Source organism: Zootermopsis nevadensis, unplaced genomic scaffold, assembly GCF_977971745.1.
Source record: "Zootermopsis nevadensis isolate Lab colony 2312 unplaced genomic scaffold, Znev_1.0 Znev_ptg000017l, whole genome shotgun sequence".
Classification (NCBI taxonomy): Eukaryota; Metazoa; Arthropoda; class Insecta; order Blattodea; family Termopsidae; genus Zootermopsis; species Zootermopsis nevadensis.
This window is the reverse complement of record NW_028259149.1, coordinates 11,298,501-11,320,528: the sequence shown is the minus strand read 5'-3', so window position 1 is coordinate 11,320,528 and position 22,028 is coordinate 11,298,501. Positions and strand designations below refer to the sequence as shown.

At 40.7% G+C, this 22,028-nt stretch overlaps 1 protein-coding gene across 1 annotated transcript in view; it reads right to left on the bottom strand.

The window, feature by feature from the left end:
- The window catches only part of oaf (BRICHOS-like domain-containing protein out at first), a 110,739-nt gene that overhangs the window by 26,112 nt on the left and 62,599 nt on the right, over positions 1–22,028 (bottom strand). Inside the window, exons 3-4 of the mRNA XM_022072619.2 lie at positions 19,072–19,206; positions 17,012–17,195 (exon numbers count right to left, since the gene is read on the bottom strand). Of these exons, the coding sequence (XP_021928311.2) occupies positions 17,012–17,195; positions 19,072–19,206 (319 nt within the window). The remainder of the gene's footprint in view (positions 1–17,011; positions 17,196–19,071; positions 19,207–22,028) is intronic.

Genomic DNA, 22,028 nt, shown 5'->3' with positions numbered 1-22,028 from the left:
CTGTTTCGGGAAAATTAATAAATTCTGAAGATGGCTGTCTTCTGGAATGTTGCGCCGTATGGTGTGGTAGACGTTTACCAACGTTTCAGATAAACTGTTAAGTCTATAGACCTAATGTATCTTCAAATGAAATCCCTCTAGTTATTGATGTAAAACTGAAAGCTGAATACAAACATTCGTACGGCCAACATTAATATTCACACTGTAAAATTACTTTCATAGAGTTCAAGCTCTCTTACCACACATAATTTCAGGGTCTCGTATTAAATGTCGCTCCCACCTCAGGAGTTAATAGGTCTATCATGTTACGCTGGTCTCATAAGTATTCCTTTTCCTTAAAAACTGCACAGTGTGTTAAAATAACCGGTAACAAAGTCACATGCAGGTTTTCGCCAGGATTGTTGTACGTAACAAATGTATTGAGGCAAATACAACCCATATTCATTACCAAAAAACAACTCTCGAGTAATGGATCTCATTCATAAGTTTTATGACAATGCCAAACGTGAAATTATAAATGAATTGGATTGTATTAAGAAGAATGGGAAAAAATTTTCTATAACTTTAGATGAGTGGACTAGCAAAAGAAATCGCAGATATTTGAATATCAACGTACACCATTTTGCGGAAGATTTTAATTTGGGCTTAGTTCCAATAGCTAGTTCCTGCGATGCTAAGAAAACATTAGAATTAGTTTCTGAGATGGTACAAATTTTTAACTTAGATCTAGCAACCGACATAGTTTATAATTCATATTTTGTACGGATTTTAGTTACTTTAGGTTTTTATTTGGTTTTGTATAGAGTATATTTCATTTTGTTATATTTTTGTAGTTCCATAAATATTAAATAAACTGAAAAAAATTAAAATAAGTATAAATATTTTTTAATGTTTTAACTATATTTTGTTTTCTTTTTTTGTAAAAATTCGAAAACCGGTTTTTTAAAAAGTCAGTTTTGGTATAAACCCTAAGGAATGCTTTCTCGAAACGTTGCCTGTTTTGAGCACTGCATACAACAGTCTACAGACTGACAGTGCAAAAAATTCGCCGACCTGCGCGGACGGTGAGCTGAAACGAAGAAAATTGAAGAGGCTGTGAACAAACAATAAGCCGAGCAATTGCTGAGTGGAATTACGTTCGAGCCATTCCATCCGCAAAAGCAGAGTACTCAAAGGACTCGCTTCCGTGCAACTCTTGTTCACTGTGTGCCTTCGCCTGTTACGCCTTGCGTACATTAACAACAATTTGGTTGTATTTCCATTTGGAAGTACATTATGAAAACGAGTGACTTCAGACTTGCTGCACCGTGTAGTCTGGTAGAAGTTTACAGACTCTTCAGAGGGGCTTACAGCCTCCATCAGCAGGGTGTTCTGATGACCGTCTACAACCCACAAGAAAGCCATCTTCATGATCACTTCCGTGAGACCTGAACTCTAACGTATTTTCATTACATGAGACACTTAGACCATGCTCAAGTTCAGTTTTCGTACATGTCAGGCAATCCACTTCTGTTCTTTTATGAACACACAACATAGCTCTCAGCACAGTGGGTTTAACAGTGGTTAGCACTCCTGCTGTGTGTTCGTGAGGACCCGGAATCAAGTCTGGCGCAAAAACCATCTATCTTTGCTGACAGATTCCACTGTTTTCCCTCAATCCTTTCAGGAAAAGTGCCGTAAAGATAACACCTTCCTAAATTTTCCTATTTATTATTTATGAGAGACCGCGCGGTCACTGGGTACGCAACAGCCATCGCCATATAACCTAACTACAAACCGTATACATCAAACAATCACTCAGATGCTACTAGAAACGCCAGACATGCCAACCTAAGCGCGTACATGTGTGTACTAATGACCGCTCAAACAGAGGCAACTTCCTGGGGTCATCACATGGGGGAGTGGGGGGTCAATCAAAACTGCTTATTATTACTAATTCCAAGCTTGCGCTGAAGTTTATTCTTCTCATCCCCCCCCACACACACACACAAGCACATAAAAATGTTAATTTTATTGAAACACGTTTTCACTTTATTTACTTGAAATATAAAAATGCCGTACATAACAAGCCATTTGACAAAAACTTGAAATTTAATATTTATTACAAATGGGACATTTTGGGCCGTACATCGAGTGCAGCCTCCTTGGACGTGTCGGCCCGTGGTAAAGACCCTTACATGCATACGACAGTACAACACACAAAAATGCAAACACGATCCAACGTCAGTCAGTGCCAATTCGCGTAGGATTTCTCAATCTACAAAGAATGAGTGTGACCTCAGTGCTAATCCCGAGACAGGATACAATTAAGACGAAATTTCTAGCCTTTAAGTAGCCCGAAGATTCACTGCCGGCTTTAAAGAAGTATGTCAGTTGACCGTACATTTATTTTTCATCCTCACCCCGTTTCACGAACACCCAATTTAACATTCATCCTATACCTACCTCCACATAACCCTAGGTTTAAATAAATGTAATTCTAAACCACAGAAAGCCTGAGTGCGACGCTGTAATGCGACTCATCCCAAAGCTAACCTGTCAGTGAAGCAGAATCCAAGTCGCCAAAACGCGTGAAAAGAAAAATTAGTTTGTCGACATGAACGCCTACCGAATTCGAAGAAACTGCAAACATTGTGGAGGCTGATAATAAAGCCCGCAATTAAACACTACACTGAGCCAGTTTCATCCATCTTCACAATTCACTTCCATAAATTCATCTTAATGTCATCCTCTGGTTCAACCGGATTTTTCCAAAGAGGTTTCTTCACATAAATTCTGCATGCATTGTTTGCCCATTGTTTTCTACATTTCACTATTCCATTAATGTTCCGTCTCAAGAAATAACTTCTGTTCTCCCATAATAATGCTATGAAAACGACACACTTCATCGAGTTTAGAGAACAAGTCTGTTGAGAAGCAAAATTCTTTCCTGTGTTTGAGTTAGCGGCCTCTATCTCAGACGATGAAGAAAGGAACAATGTAACGTCCTGCGCATGAGGTAGGATTCGAGCCCCAAAACAAAATAGTATAATTTTAGACGTTCGAGAGGCGTCTGTCTGGCATATACCGTCATTACTCTTAAGAGAGCAGAGTCTCTCAAGCAATACCACCTCCATGACTTCATTACACGCGTCTCTTCTCCAAGTCCTTTCTTCTTTTGTGTACCTGACGTAACAAAGGAAGGCAGAAAGGGAAAACCCGTCACCATTGCGATGGGATCCATCAATATACGGACTTGATTTAGAGCGCCATCTCTGTGAGCCGAGATGAACTGATGTGGCCCAGAGTGAGGACAATGCACTGTATGAGTCCCGGTATCTGCACAATGAAATTTAAACTTTCTTCACATACAGCGCCCCCGCAAAACAAATTCTCATCGCTACTCTCATTATTTTAATACGAAATAAGGTACAGAAACGAATAAAACAGTAACTCAGAGTGGTCCCCCGCTACAGGCCATAGCGGAGCTTGTAGGGGAGAAGAGGTATAGCTCCTACTCATTCTTGACCTCGGCCCTAGATGGGGATGAGTGGTCAACATCATGCCCCGGCCGAGGTGGGACCTAAAATCGGTCTGGACGTAGAACCTTATAGACAATATCCTTTTAGCCAACTGCGGAGGCCGGCTTTCCAGTCTATTATCATAGCCCTACGCCTTTCTGGATTCCATATTAAGCGGCAAGTCGCTCCCACTTCATACGTTTGTGCGTTGGAGAGTGTTCCGATGGCAGTATTCATATTAGATTTGGCGAAAATTAATAATTTGTTTGAAATCTTTAAAGAGGTATATACGCAGATAACAGGATATCGTGTCTATTTTTCTTCGTTGTGTGAAGAAAGTATTCTAAGTAATTATTTCCACACATTTCCACCGTCACAGAAACGTTCACCGTACGTTCTGGTTCAGAGTTCAGTAGCCGCGTGACAAAATCTTCCTACCACACACCACTGAAACCCCGAACGTCATATCACAGTTAATGACCAAAAGAATTAGGATAAGCCTAAACCAGTAAGCTAGCTACATGCTGTTAACAGTCAGAACGAAGTTCGCTAATTCTTTTCCGAGTTTCTATTTGTCAGGACCTGTCACTGTATCGAAACTGTGACAGATCGACGCAATTTATCCTATCGATCATATATCAGAGGAAGCCAAGACTTCATTCATATCGCAGTTTGTTTATTCCTGAGAAAGGAAAAAGTTCACAGAAAATCCACAACAGAAGCAGGCAAGATTGAAATAAAGCGATGGACTGCCAACAGGCTGACAAGCCCACGATTGGCACTGTATAAATCATTTCAGCTTTTCGCTACAAGCTCCAGTCGCCGGGAGGCATGCCACGATATCTGGCGGCACAAATCACAACTTCATTTATATAGCTCACCCTCCCTTAAAACACAGTAGTGGAACCTCGGCATAAAGCTCGCCCAGTTATAACGCGGATTTGGACATGCCGCGGCTTTGATGTCCCCCGATACGATTCACTTGTGACAGGGGCACTGAAGCTGCCCGCCAAAACCCGTGCGTCGAGGTTCCACCGTATTTAGAAAACCAAGTTACCAGAGAGTGAATATCGGGAACCCGCGAAAAGGGCTCTGGTACGCTGAGTGTTGTAATTCTCTGTTAAGAACGGACATGAGTAAATAAGAATTTTTCGTGGTTTTCTCAATTTTCTCCGGAGAGTATCTCGAAACAGACTATGACCAGTTACCCGCAATAGAAGCCCTTTTTTTCCTCAGTCATGTCACAGTTGAAGACACTACGTTTTAATGTGAGCTCGTCGTAGCGCGCAGTTATATATGAACAGAAGTACACAGAATATGTTTCTGTGCAATTTTTTTACAATGTTATTACACTTTTACAAACCAAACAAGATCATCTGAGGATTTCACAGCGGTGAGTATGAATATTTCTGTCTTCTGGGTTGTTGCGCTGTGTAGTCTGGTAGATGTTTACCAACGTTTCAGAGGTCATACTGCCTCCGTCATCAGGGCGATGAGTATGAAGATTTCTGTCTTCTGGGTTGTTGCGCTGTGTAGTCTGGTAGATGTTTACCAACGTTTCAGAGGTCATACTGCCTCCGTCATCAGGGCGATGAGTATGAAGATTTCTGTCTTCTGGGTTGTTGCGCTGTGTAGTCTGGTAGATGTTTATCAATGTTTCTGAGGTCATACTGCCTCCGTCATCAGGGCGATGAAGATTTCTGTCTTCTGGGTTGTTGCGCTATGTAGTCTGGTCGATGTTTACCAACGTTTCAGAGGTCATACTGCCTCCGTCATCAGGGCGATGAGTATGAAGATTTCTGTCTTCTGGGTTGTTGCGCTGTGTAGTCTGGTAGATGTTTACCAACGTTTCAGAGGTCATACTGCCTCCGTCATCAGGGCGATGAGTATGAAGATTTCTGTCTTCTGGGTTGTTGCGCTGTGTAGTCTGGTAGATGTTTATCAATGTTTCTGAGGTCATACTGCCTCCGTCATCAGGGCGATGAAGATTTCTGTCTTCTGGGTTGTTGCGCTATGTAGTCTGGTCGATGTTTACCAACGTTTCAGAGGTCATACTGCCTCCGTCATCAGGGCGATGAATTCATCGCCCTGATGACGGAGGCAGTGTGATCTCTGAAACGTTGGTTAACATCGACCATACTACATAGCGCAACAACCCTGAAGACAGAAATCTTCAAACAAGATCAGTCACATCAGAAAACCGTTCTCACAGCGGTCTTGTGGGTTGTGATGCCTTGGGGTTTCGTAAGAGTCCAAATACAGGTCCGCACAGCTTCAAATCCCAGGAGGCCACCATCGACAAGACCAGAATCAAAAAGTTTACCACAAAAAAAATCCCTCCTGGGATATAACACCCATTTGTAAAAGGGAGTATATGAAAACAAGTAATTGGCTTACGCGTCCTTCTCTACAAAGGCAACTAATTGCCCTACACATCGGGTTGTACGTGTATTTCTGTACATCGTGGGTCAGGAATCCGTCGCAGCACGCGGTGACGTATTCTCTAAAAAAATGAATTTGTAAAAAGTTGAGGAAGGGGAATGCAGTAAAAGGTCCGGTTGATTCTCAAGGGTCATGTACAGTCTCGCGGTTAAGGCTGCTGAAGCTGCTGCTTTCACCGGCAAAAAGACAGACGACCACTACAGACGACAATATTATTACTCCTGGCCGTACAATTAACTGCGTAACTCCGAACGACCCTCGCACGAATGGAAGTCGAACATGCAAAATGGGAGAGGTAGTGTTATGTTTGATGAACAGGTTATTGATTTCACGACTTCGGCTACACTAAACAATGGTCTGTTCTTCGTTCTAGTACACAGATAAGTCAAATGTTTACTGTTGCAGAAACGCCTGTTGAAATTCAACGGGGAATGCCTCATTTTGTGTCTTCATCATTTAATCCATTTTGAATCCCTTAAATGCCTTCATTAACCTTCATCTTCTTTATAAGTAGGACTTCTAAAATTTTCATAATGGTAACAGCATTTGTAAAACATTGGACGCCACTAAGAACTTCGAGAGTCCTACCCGATATGTGTAAATATGAAACTTAGCAGCGTTCGAGACGAGAGCATAGAGGAGATTATTTGAACCCGAGACGGAGGGAGAATAATGCAATGAAACAATACATACAGACGTAGACGATACTTGTTGAAAGCAATTTATCTGACATATCACCGAGCGATAAATATTTATTTATTGCTATGGAAGGGGTTGTTTATTTGAAGGGTTTGTTTTACGGCATCGCATAAATCATTTTGTGCGCAACGCACCACGCTAGACAGTAAAAATACCACCGAAGATGAACAAAATATCAAGTTATATAACAAAACTATAAAATATGAAATATGCCATTAATATTTCATTCACATTTTAAAATCTAGCAATTAGATTGCTTTGGTGTGAACGTAGACGCAGTATCGCGTATAGCCTATCGATTGTTGCTAGTTTCTAGTTGATTCGATTTAAACCTTACCTTAACCAATTTTGCTATTATTCTGCGTTTTAGTAAATAGGTTATATAGGCCTACACATCGAAAAATATTTATGGATAAACACACTAAGTCTCCACTGCACAATTTTTGTGTGTGCTTGATAAAAGTGAATGTTCGATTCCAAGAGCCTGATTAGTATCAAAGACGGAATAAGGAGATCGATACGAGTCGCGGATTGTGCATTCTTTAACGTACGTACACTTTTCGCAAATAACACAACATGTATGCCTACATAAACGCCTAGAAAATAACGTCCAACGCATTGTAGGGCGATAGCAAAGATGGTTAGAAGGCTGAAAAGCCCGAAGTCCATGGTTCCTCGATGTTATCCGGTGAATGCTAAGGGTGGAGGCTGATTCACGACCGCAGTGGGCTCAAATTAGCCGTGGCTGTGCGGAAAACCGAGTACTGTGGTCGTTAAAACGACAGGATACAATTTACAAATATAGGATACCCATAACTCAGATGCCGCACATCAAAACATGCAGGTGATGCGGTCGAATGCGACAACATGCGGGCGCGAATACCCCAACACTGGCAAACCAGCGTTACAAGTCCGCTGAATATTCACAAAGACAACGTGACCCCAAATAGCAAGCCCATCAATCGGAAACCTTCACAAGACACACTTGCTGCCTATAAACTCCACTTGGATCAAGAAAACATTACAATAAAACGTAATAAATTAAATTATTTACGTACTAAACAATAAAATTAAACATCTCTCTGGACACTCTGACATCGACAATTCTTCAAAATTCAGTTCAGTATTATCCTCCCACCCACGCCTATGTCTACCGAACAGGCTTTTCACTTCCGAATTTGTACTAAAATTTTATATTTATTTCTCGTTTCCACCATGTGCACTACATGTCCCATCCAGTTCTCCATTCCATTGCTATAATAACACAGTTTTTCGCCAAAATTACAAATAATAAAGTTCCTTGTTATAAAAAAGTTTAAACTATAACATTTAACATTAGGTTTAATAAATAAGGAATCCGTCGGAACTTTCTAAAATCACAGTGCAATCGGAGGGAAAAATGTACAAAAATCTATGATGAAGTTTATATGCTAGGGCATCGGTCTGTCGTTTCATGTAGGATACAGACAGCTACGCAGAAACGCTTATCTCAGTTCCCTTGTAATTTATTTTACAATGCCACCATTACCTAACGCTCACACCACTGACAATAAAAACCAGCCTACATTTTGCACTGGTGTAAAAAGTACATCTGTGCTTAAAGGGGCTAAACTGACACAGAGACGTGAAATAATCTACGTCATAAACACACTTCATTACAGTAAACAGTAGCTTTCTGAATATTTATACTCGACTAGCAAAAATGCCAGCTCTGGGCACTGATATGCCCAAAAATACAATAATTGTTATTATTTAATGTGACAATCTTATGAATAAAAACAGACCTTAGGCCTACATCCCGCTCAACAACATTTCCGTGGACATAGATAAGAATTGCTGAACGTAAACGTATTGAAATAATGAAAACGCTCATTTGTTAAGACAATGTTATAATAACATGATGGAAGTTTGCGTATAATGGAATTCGCTGCGTATTTGAAATGTACCTATGTCCGTTACTCAAATCACGCAAATCCTGGAAGCGATACAACACAATTACTACACGGTTCCATTAATCAAAAAATCCACATTAGATTAGAGACCTACATTAGGGTACACTGTTTACCAAAAATGAAGTGCCAGTAAAATATTGAAATAATAAAATTACTTACGTAAACGCCTATTAAGTTACATCTGGTATCTGAAGTTGTCTTAACAGCGAAGATTTCAGTCTTGGTTTTCTGGATTGTGAAGCCGTCTGGTGTCTCCCGTTGACAATTGTTCTATTGTTTACCGCTACAGCGATCGCTTTATGCATTAAATGACTGCCAAACTAAGAAACAGCGCAGGATACTCGTGACTTCTTGCACTGTAAAATGGTTATAGACGTCCAGCAACCAGACAGACAAGGGGACTAATGGACAAAACTATTTTATATATAAGATGTCGGTTAAAACGCGAATCATACGTAGTGACACACTTTCAGAACATGGAAACTTACTTCAGAGTAAGTGTATAAATCATCTAGTGCTGTAGTCTGCTGTGATATGCTTAAGATTGTAAGCGCAGCGGCGTCAGTGAATAAATGGAAATAACAAATCGTTATGAAGAAAAAACTAAAAATACAATGATGGTATATGCCCATTTCGTATTCACAAGAAACCAAATTTCATGTAAACTTAACTGAACACTGGAAATAAAGTAAATTCGCAGCAAATCACTCAAGGAAACTAAAGATAATGAGGTTGTTAATTCAACTAATGACGAAACAAATCATCGCAAACGAAACTGCGCCGATGAATGTCGATATGTCCCGTCACATCAGACTGTTATTCACAGGCATTAACATAAAATTTCCCAGTTGTTAACATTTCTTAAAACAGATATTGCAACATTCCAGTAATGATTTGTTTTGTTTGCATGTGAGAACACGCGATCCTGGCACTACTAATATCACACATGCATTAATCCTGACATTATTAAATCACTCTTCTATCTTAATGGTCTGACAAAAATGGATCGAATAAACACTAATATTCCCCGTCTAAAAGAAGCAAAGAGCATTTTTACTGAGAATTTCCAGCGGGTTTTGCAGCTTGAAAGGGAAAAATAAAAAATAAAAAGTGCTTTATGGATAAAGGACCGAAGTTCGTTGGATTCTCTTGGGAGTATCGGTTCCCTCTCAGTGCACTGAATTTAACATTCTAAGTTGTAGATTTCAATGGATAAACGACTCTAACGTTGAAATAGTGTAATTCAGGCAGATAAGTTTAAACCGCTACGTTAATAGCCTCCCAGGAATTACCGACAAATAACGAAACCTTGGCTCTTAGGTGAATCCCAGATGGACGACAATGACCTTTACAGCTTCTACTGAAGCAATCTTTACGCCCAAGCCGCTACCACAGCAAACAACCTTGCATTAAAAGACTGCGCTCCCACTAGGTGAGAGTCTTTGTTGCTGCCTATAAAACTGTAGGAACGACCGAAGAAGCCAGGAAAAAACAAATTTGGGAGGTGTTAAAGTGCACGGAGAATTAGATCTTATGAGGGCATTCTGCAGATAGAAATGACCTCGGCAGTCAAGATGTGTGGGGCCAACACACACTGCATGTACGCTTTAACAAGAAGTAATGAGAACGCCTGAGAAAATCAACAGGAAGAGGCCAAGGCAGGCTTTATTACAGCGTACAAAAAGCTGACTTGAAGTCAGAGGAATCTCCTCTACGCAAGAAATTCTTTGAAGATTTCCGTCTTCTGGGTTGTTGCGCTGTGTAGTCTGGTCGATGTTAACCAACGTTTCAGAGGTCATACTGCCTCCATCATCAAAAATCTTCATACTCACCGTTGTGAAAACCTCAAATCTTACAAGAAATTCTTTGCTTAAGAATAAAATTCATCACAGTTTATCGCCCACAAAAAATGCATGAACATGATGTTTTGGTACACTGGTACATAAGACACTTCTACATCTTGTAAATATTGAAGAACAGAAATGTATTATATCACAAAAATTACGATGAAATAATAATACAGCTGTCTTCTGGGATATTTCACCGTGTAGTCTGGTAGAAGTTTACTGACGTTTCAGAGGTACTTACTGTCAGCAACATCAGAGACATCATCGCAAGCACCTCTGAAACGTCAGTAAATTTCTACCAGACTACACGGTGCAACAACCCAGAAGACAGCCACTTTTATACTCGCCGGCGTTAGAACATCAAATCTCATTAAAATGATAAAACACATTTCGCTGCATTACATAAAACATAACCGTTCTATTAACACATCCAAATCGATTCGTAAAATATGTTTATTTCATTTATCATTATAATAATAATAATCTCTTGTTCGTGGCTTACCAAACGTGTCGAACGTTGCTGTTCAGTGCTTAAACTATTGATTCGTATTCCGGTCGTTTCAAATTGGCCAAACTGGCCTAGAGGCATTCTGACGCTTTTCGTGGTTTCCCTTCAAGCAAATTACTGGAGCAGGACATGATCCCTATCTTCATCGCCCCTAATACATTCTTCACCAACAGCCATCCAGTCTGCAGTGTTACGTCATTAATCAATAAACATTAGCGAGATTTCAGGTTCTCACGGCGGCGAGCGTGATGATAACGTCTTCTGTCTAGTAGAAATTGGCAGACGTTTCTGGGGTTTCTACTGCGAATCTCCCTGATTGTGTTTTCGTGACGTAACTCGGATTACATTTGATCCATTTAATAAGGTCTTCTCTATTATAATGAACACATTGGCCAGGGCAGCTAATCTCCGAGCCGAGATTTGAAGTCATGGTCTTTCGAATACGAAGCATGAGTGATAACCGCTCGATCACGACGTTCGGTCCGTGAGTTTTCCAGACAACGCAGCCGTAAAGCGCCGGTCCGACTTGACGGCAGGACTGCACCCGATCTTCAGCCCAAATCCGAGCTCACATAAAAACTAGCAGTGGCCTACATGCCTTTATAGGAAGCAAATCGATCAAACACGTGGCTGTAAAACAAATGATCACCGTCCAAGGGTCCACAGACGCATATTTTCATAGCATTTAAATGTAAATAAAGATCGGTCCATACCAATACATGAAAAATGGGAGTTTAAACTGGAACACGTTCTCAGACGCTAGTAATCTCTGAACAGACGCAGGTGTGAACTGACACGTGGAATTTAATGTTCAAAAATTCAATATCATTTAAATTGTCTTACATGCAGCACAGCAAGCAATGCATTCCAGATGAATAATTATTACCAAAATAAAGAATGTTCTATACAGTTCTTTCCTTGCCAGAAGGAATTAACACCTGTAATAGCAGACTACACTGACGGACAGTAACATGGCCAACACAGTCTATGTTTACGTGTTTTTCTCGAGTGTATCTATACGTTCATTCTGACTTCATGCAGATATAACAATTTTGTAAACCAGAAGTTTAATATTACCTATCCCTCTATGCCAGTGTTTCCCACATGGTCTCTTCCATTAAGGTTTTCCTTCTAAAATTTTGTACACGTTTCTTATTTCCCCAATTCGTAATGCATGTCCTCCACAGATTTTGTCATGTATTTTTATTACAAAATATTAACACAGTAAGAATCCCAAAATTACAAACTTTCTCTCAAGAAAGGAAAATATCTTAAATACTGCATGCTACACGTAGCTGTAGTATTAAGACATTAAGTTCCTCTAGGGCACAAATCAAGCCAAATGACCCAGTGCCGATTTTCTTCTTTTCACGGCCAAGATTTCCTTGTCCTTATGAAGTGGATCGTATAAAATTTCAGACTTAATACTTAAGAAGAAATGCATAATAAAGCACAATATGCTGTTCGTCGATGATTCTACGTGATACAAAAATTAAATCAGGTTTAAACGATGAAAAAAGGAAAGAGACGCTAGCAGAAACTAATAAGATTATTTGCAGAAAGGCAATTCTCATTCAACAGAAATAAAACGTTCTTCGTACCAAGGGCGAATTAAATCCTGAATTCAATTCGGTAGACATAACTCAATACAGAGTACTGACCCAAATGAAAAGCTAAAAAAAGGTTTAATTTTCCAACTGTTCGTCTTATTTTAAAAAAATCCAAAGGCAAGCGATTCTGTACCAATGAAAAAATCTATTTCTATTACCTGAATGCATTAACATTTTAAGACGGACAGGGAACGTAGCAGGTATGAAAACGATAAATGCTCAGAAAGTTTTGGTCCGAAATCTTAAAGGAAAAAGGCCACTCTGGAGATCTAGACGTGGATGGGAAAATATTAAACTGGGTGAGAGGATGTTCAACAATGGCGGACCCCTGTAAACACAGAAGTAGGCCCTCAAGGTAACTATTAACAATTTAAGATCTATTACTTAAATATAAATTAATCTTACATATAAAGATGGAACGATGGATGAATGTTTAATATGCTATTTACCATAGGCCCTATGTGAATCATTCGGAATAAGCAAGTGCCATATGATGGAATTCTCAAAACTCTGAGCGTACCTTTGAAAAACACTTCACACGTCGGGTGTAAAAATTTTCGAGGCGACGTTTTGTGCGTGCAGCTGGTACAAAGAAACGCATATAGAAATTCAGTGGCGTAACCTCACAATACACCAAGAATATTGTGGTCTTCTGAGCTGTGACAACGTATAGTTAAAAATTTTAAAGAAACGTACCGTATCCATCTTCGGAGTTCACTTCAACCCCTCTTATGAAGGCTGTATGTCCTTACAAAACGTTCGTAATCACCTGTAAGATTTCATGAGGTCTCAAACCAGATCACAACCGACATGTTCAGCGCGGTGAGAACATAAAATCTCGAAGCATTTGGGAGATTGGTCTCGGGACGGTTGTGACAATGGGAGTACGTATATTGGTTTACAATGGCAGGATATGATATGAAGAACATTCTAGTGTTGAAACTGTCGTTTTGGAAAGCAACCATCATACACTACTTACAATTATACTTAAAATAGTCGTACTACAAATAGGAAATTCTGTTAAAAAGAGTGCATTATATTACCCCTAAACGTACAGAAGGTGTGAAACAGTGTTCCTGAAGCCCGAGGGCGGGCAATTTATTCCTCCAATGATAGATAGTCCTTTCCCTCACAAAAGTGCCAAAGGCAGATGATAGATTGCTGATAGGACTACGCAGCAGACGAAAATAACGTCTGTGAAGGATTGAGTGAGGCCGGGTTAACATTTTGCGTAGGGCTACACAGTCTTCCTGAAACTACCGACACAAACAGTAAACTAAATTGGCTCCAGAGACCTATTTCGTAGATACGAATGATAAATCTAATTTAAACTCAATTGATTTCTTTGCACTGCTACCAACCTTAGGTTTATTAAATTGTCTGCGCTTGCCTAGTTCGTTGCTTTAGCATCTACGATTTCATCTATCGAAAGCAAAAGCGTGAAATCTCGCGCGTAACGATACATACAGAATGAAATTCCTGAATTTTAGGTAGATTTTCACGGGACTTCGTACGAACGTCATGCAACTAGTAGAATCCAAATTTTATACTTTTAAATTTTCTACTTTCATAGCTAACAATATGGCGACCATGGGAAATTGTCAAGTCGAAACGATAGTGGAACTACTACTATAACACTGGACAACATACTCAAATTGTATGCGGTAATAAAACTTCCAAAATGATGCAACATTTATTAAGGTGAGGTTTACAGGATCTCACGGCGGAGAATATGAGGATGACTGTCTTTTGGAAGACCTGATGATGGAGGCAGCAAAGCAGCTCTGAAACGCCTGTAACCGTGTACTAGACTACAAGGTTCAATATTCCAGAAGACAAGTCATCTTGAGTCACTCAAACCCTCCCCAACCCTACGTCACTATATAGGACCTCGGCAGTGTATTAATTGTTGTTAAGCAACTCGCCAAAGAATGCGAACTAGCTCGAATACGTAAGATTTGAGGTTTTCACAGAGGTGAGTATGAAGATTTCTGTCTTCTGGGTTTTTTGCGCTGTGTAGTATGGTCGATGAATCGCCCTGATGACGGAGGCAGTATGACCTCTGAAACGTTGGTAAACATCGACCAGACTATACAGCGCAACAACCCAGAAGACAGAAATCTTCATAGTAGCTCAACTAGTTTGCATTCTTTGGCGAGTTGCTTAACAACGATTAATACACTGCCGAGGTCCTGTATAGTGACGTAGGGTTGGGGAGGGTTTGAGTGACTCAAGATGACTTGTCTTCTGGAATATTGAACCTTGTATTACACAGTTTTTCCTTAGTTCCTACAGAATTTATAACGCAAATAAATAAAAACGCCATTCAATGAGAATCATAGTTGCATCGGAAGGAGAAAGGAGATGAAAAAGCTGCTAAACAAATTTGTTCCGTTTCCGCTGAAATGAGCACTAAAGCGGCAACATGAGAGGGATTGCTCGCTGTGGGCTACTTCCAGAGTGTAACTACATTTCCAAACCATTCCCAAGACGCAGGAGACTGTTCTGGATACGAACTGTATCTGTGTTTCCTGCCATCCACGATGAAGAGGAAAGTTCTATTCCTCAAAACGAAATTTATAGTTCGCCGCACTCAGCTAAGTAGTTTCAACTCACTGCACGCACATCTTCCTATTGATTGCTCAAGCCCCTCCCTATCCCTTTTATATTCCCATATTCCAAACCAAGTCCCCATTTCTACAGCAACAACAACTTGGTCCACATTACTAGATAAAATTCTTAGTGGATTCACAATCCGCTGATTAAAACAGCACCATTGATGGACAAAGCTGGATCTGAAAATACTTCGAGGAAACACGTCCAGCTCTCAAAACAAATTTGTTCAGATAAATGTCACCGATAACAAAAGGAGATAATCTATTATCAGGCAGATCAAAGCTTTTCATGGTCACTACCTACGAACAAAAGTAGGCATACGAAAAACTTGTACAATTAACATTATAATAGCAAAGTAAAAAGTTTTTTTATCAGTCATTATTCCATTCGTCAATTTTCACTGTCTATCCCAGCGTTTCGGAGAAACCGCTTCATCTTCAAGGAGACAGCATGTTTCTCCGAAACGTTGGTATCTAAATGCCAGTCCACACGGCGTAATAGTTAATAAATCGAAGTTCCTACCATACGATTTCAAACTACTGTAACCGCTCATCTGGAAGTAGTTAGGTTTTGTTAGTTTTTCTTTTGTGTGTGTTTCCAGTATTTCAAAACCTTTGTGTAAGATTCTAGCACCACCTGCAGAGAACAAGGGTGGACTTCAGCCCTAAGAGCTAGAAGTCATGTTTAGGCCATCTGGGTAACAATCCGATTTCGACTCCGTCTACGACAGACAAAGAAGTGCCTTTAGGAGCAAGTGTGGAGGATCATGTTGGGCGGTCCGTGAGAGGTCTCTCTCTGACAGCGGGGGGTGCTTTGCACCAAGCCCGGGACCCAGGCGCCGAAGAAAATTAGGGTAGAGACTCACTCTTGTTTGAAGTCGCGATAGCGGAGGTTCTAGGACATACTGGAAACTGTATATTGTATAGAAATAAATAGTAGTGCCTTCCAACTTCAATCCGAATCATTATTGGCTGGTGTGATCAGGCCGTTAACACGACCTGAGACAAGAGCTACATCCCGACTAGCTAGCTAGCCCCTAACAATCCTACACCCTGATAAGGTAGCTGTCACGAGGCCACGAGCAGTGGACGGTTACACTACAGTTCCACTATAAACAACAGCCGAAAAAATAATAATTCAACACAATAGGAGACACAAATAAAAGAAAAATAACGCGCATCTTTACCACAAGTAAAAATAATTCCCTAGTTAGAAGAGTTCATGAAACTAGTCTCTGTATTCAGGAAACTAACTGACTGACGAACTAAAAGATTGGTATTCACATCTGAAGATTCAAAACCGCCGTCACTACGCGTGCCACCTGACCGTCATCCACGCCCACACAATCTAATTCACATAATAACAACAAATTTCCTTATGACTGCATGTGATAATGTCTGGGCTCTAAGACCATTCCCCGCAACCTCTTCCATTTAACTACCCTAACAACATTAGGTAAAGAGACAGATCACGCAAGCTGCTCGTTACGTAATTTCCTCATTTCTACACTTCGGCTACCTTGTTCCTTTCAGTATTTACCTTACACTGCGTGTACAAATACGTTGCGCTTGCTTTATGCATCCAGTCTTCTTTGTGCGAAAAATAATATTTATTTGACAAATTCTAAAATATTTTCAGATTACACACATACAAATACACGGGTAGAAGCACCGTTGAAAACATGGGGCAACAGAAATAACAAATAATTTCTGTCGATGACACATGATTACGTTAATAAAGCCTCCAGAGTTTCTCATTAACATACTGGTATCAAATCAGATAATATTTTTAGAACAAATATGACCCTGCATGATACTAGTCTGTCGCGTGCACTCACCAGGCTGAGAGGCCCACATCTTGATGTCGGCTTCCCTCGTGTAGGTGGCATCCCCTGCTTCACCGCACAGGCTCGAGATGTGGCGAGATATGACTCCGGACTTCCCCACGTTGACGAACAGGTCCATCGTGAAATTTTCCCTGCCCTTATCTTCCTCCGGCGTCCGGATCGTTCCGGGGTTTTTCTGTTGACATGCAAATCAAGCGTCAAAGTAATCGGAAGAACTGAGAAGTCAAACTGATATCAGTACTGAATGTATCACTCCCTCAGCCCGAAACACGTAGTCAGCAGGACTTCAGGCTTTACTTCGAACACGCTCAACAGCTGTCGTCGAACTACTGTGTAGCAGAAATAAGTAAAAATAAGGTTTCCCTTGAGCCTTAGTAAACTGCCAAGAAAGGTCAATGGAAAAGTGAACTCAACGCATTGTAAACCTCTCTTAAGAGGTCAATTTCACGCTTCGCCATCTTTGTTCCAGGTTAAACAGTGCCCTGCACCCCTTAGACAAAATCTGGGTGGACCGTGGCTGAGAATATTAAGTCACTACAGGCCGTGCCATTCAGCTTTAGCACGTGACTCTCCTGATTGGACTTTCCGGGCTCTTACAACAATTCGAGATGCGTTTCAGATAACCACAAGCCTTTCATAATTAAACGACAAAGTAACCAAATTATTAACTCACTGACTGTCTCACTAATTAAAGTTAGTGGAACAGAATTCTTTGGTTGGGAAGCCTGAGGGGAAGAGACCGCTGGGGAGACCTAGACGTAGATGGGAGGATAATCTCAGGCGGGATCTATGGGCGATAGGAGTTGAAGGAAACTGGATTTTGTTGGCCCAGGACAGGGTCCGGTGGAGGGCTTTGGTTAATTCGGTGATGAACCTTCGGGTTCAGTAAGCCATCTAGTTAGTTAGTTAGTTAGGAACAGAATTCTTCTACGGTGGCAGTAAAACACTTGATCAAGTAATTCAACACCGACATAACAAAAAATTGTTTTTTAAACATTGTCTAAAGGTAGTGGAATCCAGTGCATACTTACACAACTTGTTTCTCTGAACATCGATTGTAATACCCCCTTCAAGTGTCTTCCCACGTAATTTTCCCACGCAAGCGACACGCTCCAACTAATCCAATTTCATTAAATGACCCTAACAATCTACATCAATAGCAGAAACATTACGCTCGCCGTTATGCAATTTCCCCCACGCCTTTACCTCTAAGGTGCAAACATTCTCCTCAGTATTCCAGTAACACACGCCTCTCTAATCTGCGTCCAGAATAATAAACCAATTCCAACCCCTTTCACACCTTGGCCAAATCATTACGCCCTTAATAAATTATCGTGAAAAACGTAGACTTAAAATACAGACAAAAGCACGACCATACGCCATAGGTCTGAAGAATTAGGAATTTCGCTCTCAGACACGAAAGATGGGAGCCGAACGTCGCGGCCGTGTGATTGGTGCTCCCACTTTATGTTCGAGGGGTCCCAGAACCAGCTCTTGGACATCATATCGGTTACCCTGGCTAAGGTTTTGTTGGTCTTCCTCAGAATACCAGAACAGTACTTTAAATCAAATTATGGCTGTTTCCTTTCCAATTATTCGTTAATAATCGTATCACTCCACGCTACAGGCTATATAGTCTATCCGTCTGAGTAATGGGATTTCAAAAACGGTTCCGCACTGCGGTTTCTTTCAAGTTCCAAAGTTCTGAAACGAAACGACTGCAAATACCATGTCGGCAAAAGTTTAAGGATCTTAACTTTAATCTTATAACTAGTCAACAACAAACAAACACCAGGAGGAATTTCATTCAAGATTTTAATTAAAGAAAATCCACGTAATTTGATATTCGAAGCTTTGTTACTAATATTACATATAATTAAGTAGGCAAGCAAAATGTGCAATCAAACTGCTCAGAATCTGCCTCGAATTTCACATCCCAGATTCACAACCTCGGCGAAGGATAATCCCATTTGGGAAACGTCCAGTCTTATTTCTCATCCACTGCACGAACAAATAAAGACTCTCGCAATGGTCTCTTTTGATCATCTCACCTGCCGCAGTTTGGACATTGCGTCAGAGGAAATAAATTCCCCCTTCTGGAAGTGGCACAAGAAGCACATCACTTGGTACTGGCTCTGACCACGCTCCTCTTCGCCAAGCACCAGAGCCTTCAATATCTGTACGTCCTGAAACACAAACCAAATTGAAAACAATGAAAGAATGCACATAACAGTTTTCTTCTAAATTCTACGCGACAAATAACGAACGAACAAATGGCAGAAGTGGAGTACAGAGTTTCATAGGAAGTTGACACTCAGTTGGTGAGCAAATTACCCGCTCTTATCGAACAAGAATGCCCATGCACAGTCAGTTTTTGGACTGTCCAGTTCAGAACGGTTCGATTTGAGGTTTTCAAGGCCGTGAGTACAAAGATAGCTGTCTTCTAGAACCTCTGAAACGTCGGTAAACTTCTACCAGACTACACATCGAGTTATGCAAAGGGATCGCCTGCTATTCCAGCCATTTATTTAATCAACAGTGTTGGTGGTTACTGATTGCTTGTTGGGTCACTTTACAATTTCAACTGTGTAAGTTGCATAAAGTCTAATCGCAAGGTGAAGATGAATGCTGGGGATACTGGGAACGACCCGTTCTTCAAGTGCCTGAGCACTGCGGGTCCCAACTTTTCATTGGCTCGATCTATAGACATTCGGTAGGACTCCTTGGACGAGGGATCGGCCCGTCCCAAGGCCTCTACCTGTACACAGGACAGCACAACACAGAAAAACATCCATGGCTTGAGTGGGATTCGAACCCACGGTCCCAGCGACCAAGCGGCACAAGGCCCACGCCTCAGACCGCGCGGTCAATGCAGACCCCGAAGGTGAATGATGATTTGGAAATCGTATTTAAGGGAGCGGCAGTGGTCTACTTAAGGCACTATCCAAGCATCAGACTGGAAATACCTTGAAAACCTACGACAACCTAAGTCAAATTAGACAGTATCTGAGCAGGAGCGCTAGCCAACAACCGCTACGTTCGTTGTGGCGATGTGGACTAAGCTGCTTACTTCCAGAAACGTAAATGTCGCCTGAAGTAATTAGTAGTTTCAAGGGCTTATAGGCATTCAAGTGTGCATGCAGCAGTAACAACTTCCTAGAATCTAACGCCTTTGTCAGTATGCATGCATCCCCGTAAGAGTGGCTAATCGCAGACTTGCTCAAAGCAGCATCGATCACAAGAAGAAAGCCTTCTATGATGCATGTATGTACCGCGTCTGAATAGATAGCCTAAGTGGATAGCCCCCTGGCGCTACTCTTAAATCTGCTTATGATGTCTCTTCAAAAACAGCAATGGATGATGCAAACAGTAATTTCATAGAAGATAGCTATCTTCTGGGTTGTTGCTCAGTGTAGTTCAGTAAATGTTTACCGACGCTTCTGAGGTACTAGTCGCCTCCGTCATCAGAGCGACGACTTATCGCAAGAACCCAGAAGACAGGACGCCGTGAGAACCTTAAATCTCACAAAGTAATTTTGTTTTAAAACCTTATGTGGAATATGCTCGTAAAGTATGACAATGCATTACACTAAATGAATTTCTTTTGACTCCATTTAAAATATCTAATATTTCAACAAATTTCTGGTTTTGGGAGTCCTGTAATTAACAGCACAGATACAAAGATTAATGTAACGCATCGAACAAGATTCTGAAAACATTAGACCCAAACATAATTAAGCCTAATGACCCATAATTTTACATTTCTGAAGTGCGTCAACAACATTAACATTTTTTTAAATTCCGTATCTTCTGTAGATATGAGGTTCTCACGGCAGTGAAAATGTCGATGTTCTTTAGGGATGTTATGCAGTGTTCATTCAAAGGTACATTCAAAAGTTTCCGAAAAAGAAATCAAAGTCTCCATCTTCAGGGCTTAAGATGGAGACTACGCATCTCCGAAACATTGAAACTTGCACGCGAGTCGACACGGCGTCACAACCCAGAACAACAAATCCATGTCTTCTCTGCAAAGCTGCGTTATCAACACTGATTACGTTTTCTTAAAGATAACTTCTCGGATATTTCACCTTACAGTCCGCTAGATATTTACCGACGTATTCTTCTATCATCACGAAGATTACATGCTGCAAACCATAGGGCGTCACCTTCATATTCCTTGGCGTGATAACCTTAGATCTCACGTATGTGCACTTTCCTGTTCCACTGGGATGCAGAAGATATAAGACAAAAAGTCGTCCTGACAAAAGTTGACTATGATGCTGTGAAGATAAGCTCCTTTAATTGCATTTACTACAAGCGCCAAGAGTTTCCGTAAAGGAGCATTTATTTTCTACCACACGAAAAGCAATGAAGTAATAACCATCGGTGGGTAAAACTTTGAAACAAATTTCCCATCTCCCTTCTTACTCCCTCTGTGTAGGGTCCCTGCCCCATAACAAAAACATGAGATTCGCAAAGACGCCCGCGTCTCAGAATTTGCGGTGTTACACATGTGTGAAAGAACAACACAGCCAGCCAATCAGTCGTTTAATCCGTTCACATGAGCTCAACGCAAGTATAAAATCAAGACGACGGCGAGCCACAATGTGCGTATTAGTGAACACTTCAATCACTCTGGTTGTGAACTAGTTTAAAAGGTTAGAAGTGCAAGAACTAGCATAAAAAATAAATTACTGCTTGAAACAGTTGCATTAGGTCTGACAAATAACTGAACTTTATTCTGAATGCAACTGTTAACAATGGACAGAAATTTGTGATCGATTCTGAAGCATTCTGACGATGGTGTATTACAATTTTGATTAATGAGTCGTCTAGAATTCTAGCTCTTTCAGCGGAACCAACAGTAAAGGTGCCCCCTCTTACACCAGAGGACGAAGACATCGGTTCTCAAAACATTTTTATATATCGGATGATGGACAAAAGTCCAAAAACTCGGTAATCCAAAAATCTGTGATGTATGAGAAACGCTATGTATATTTTTGGTAAA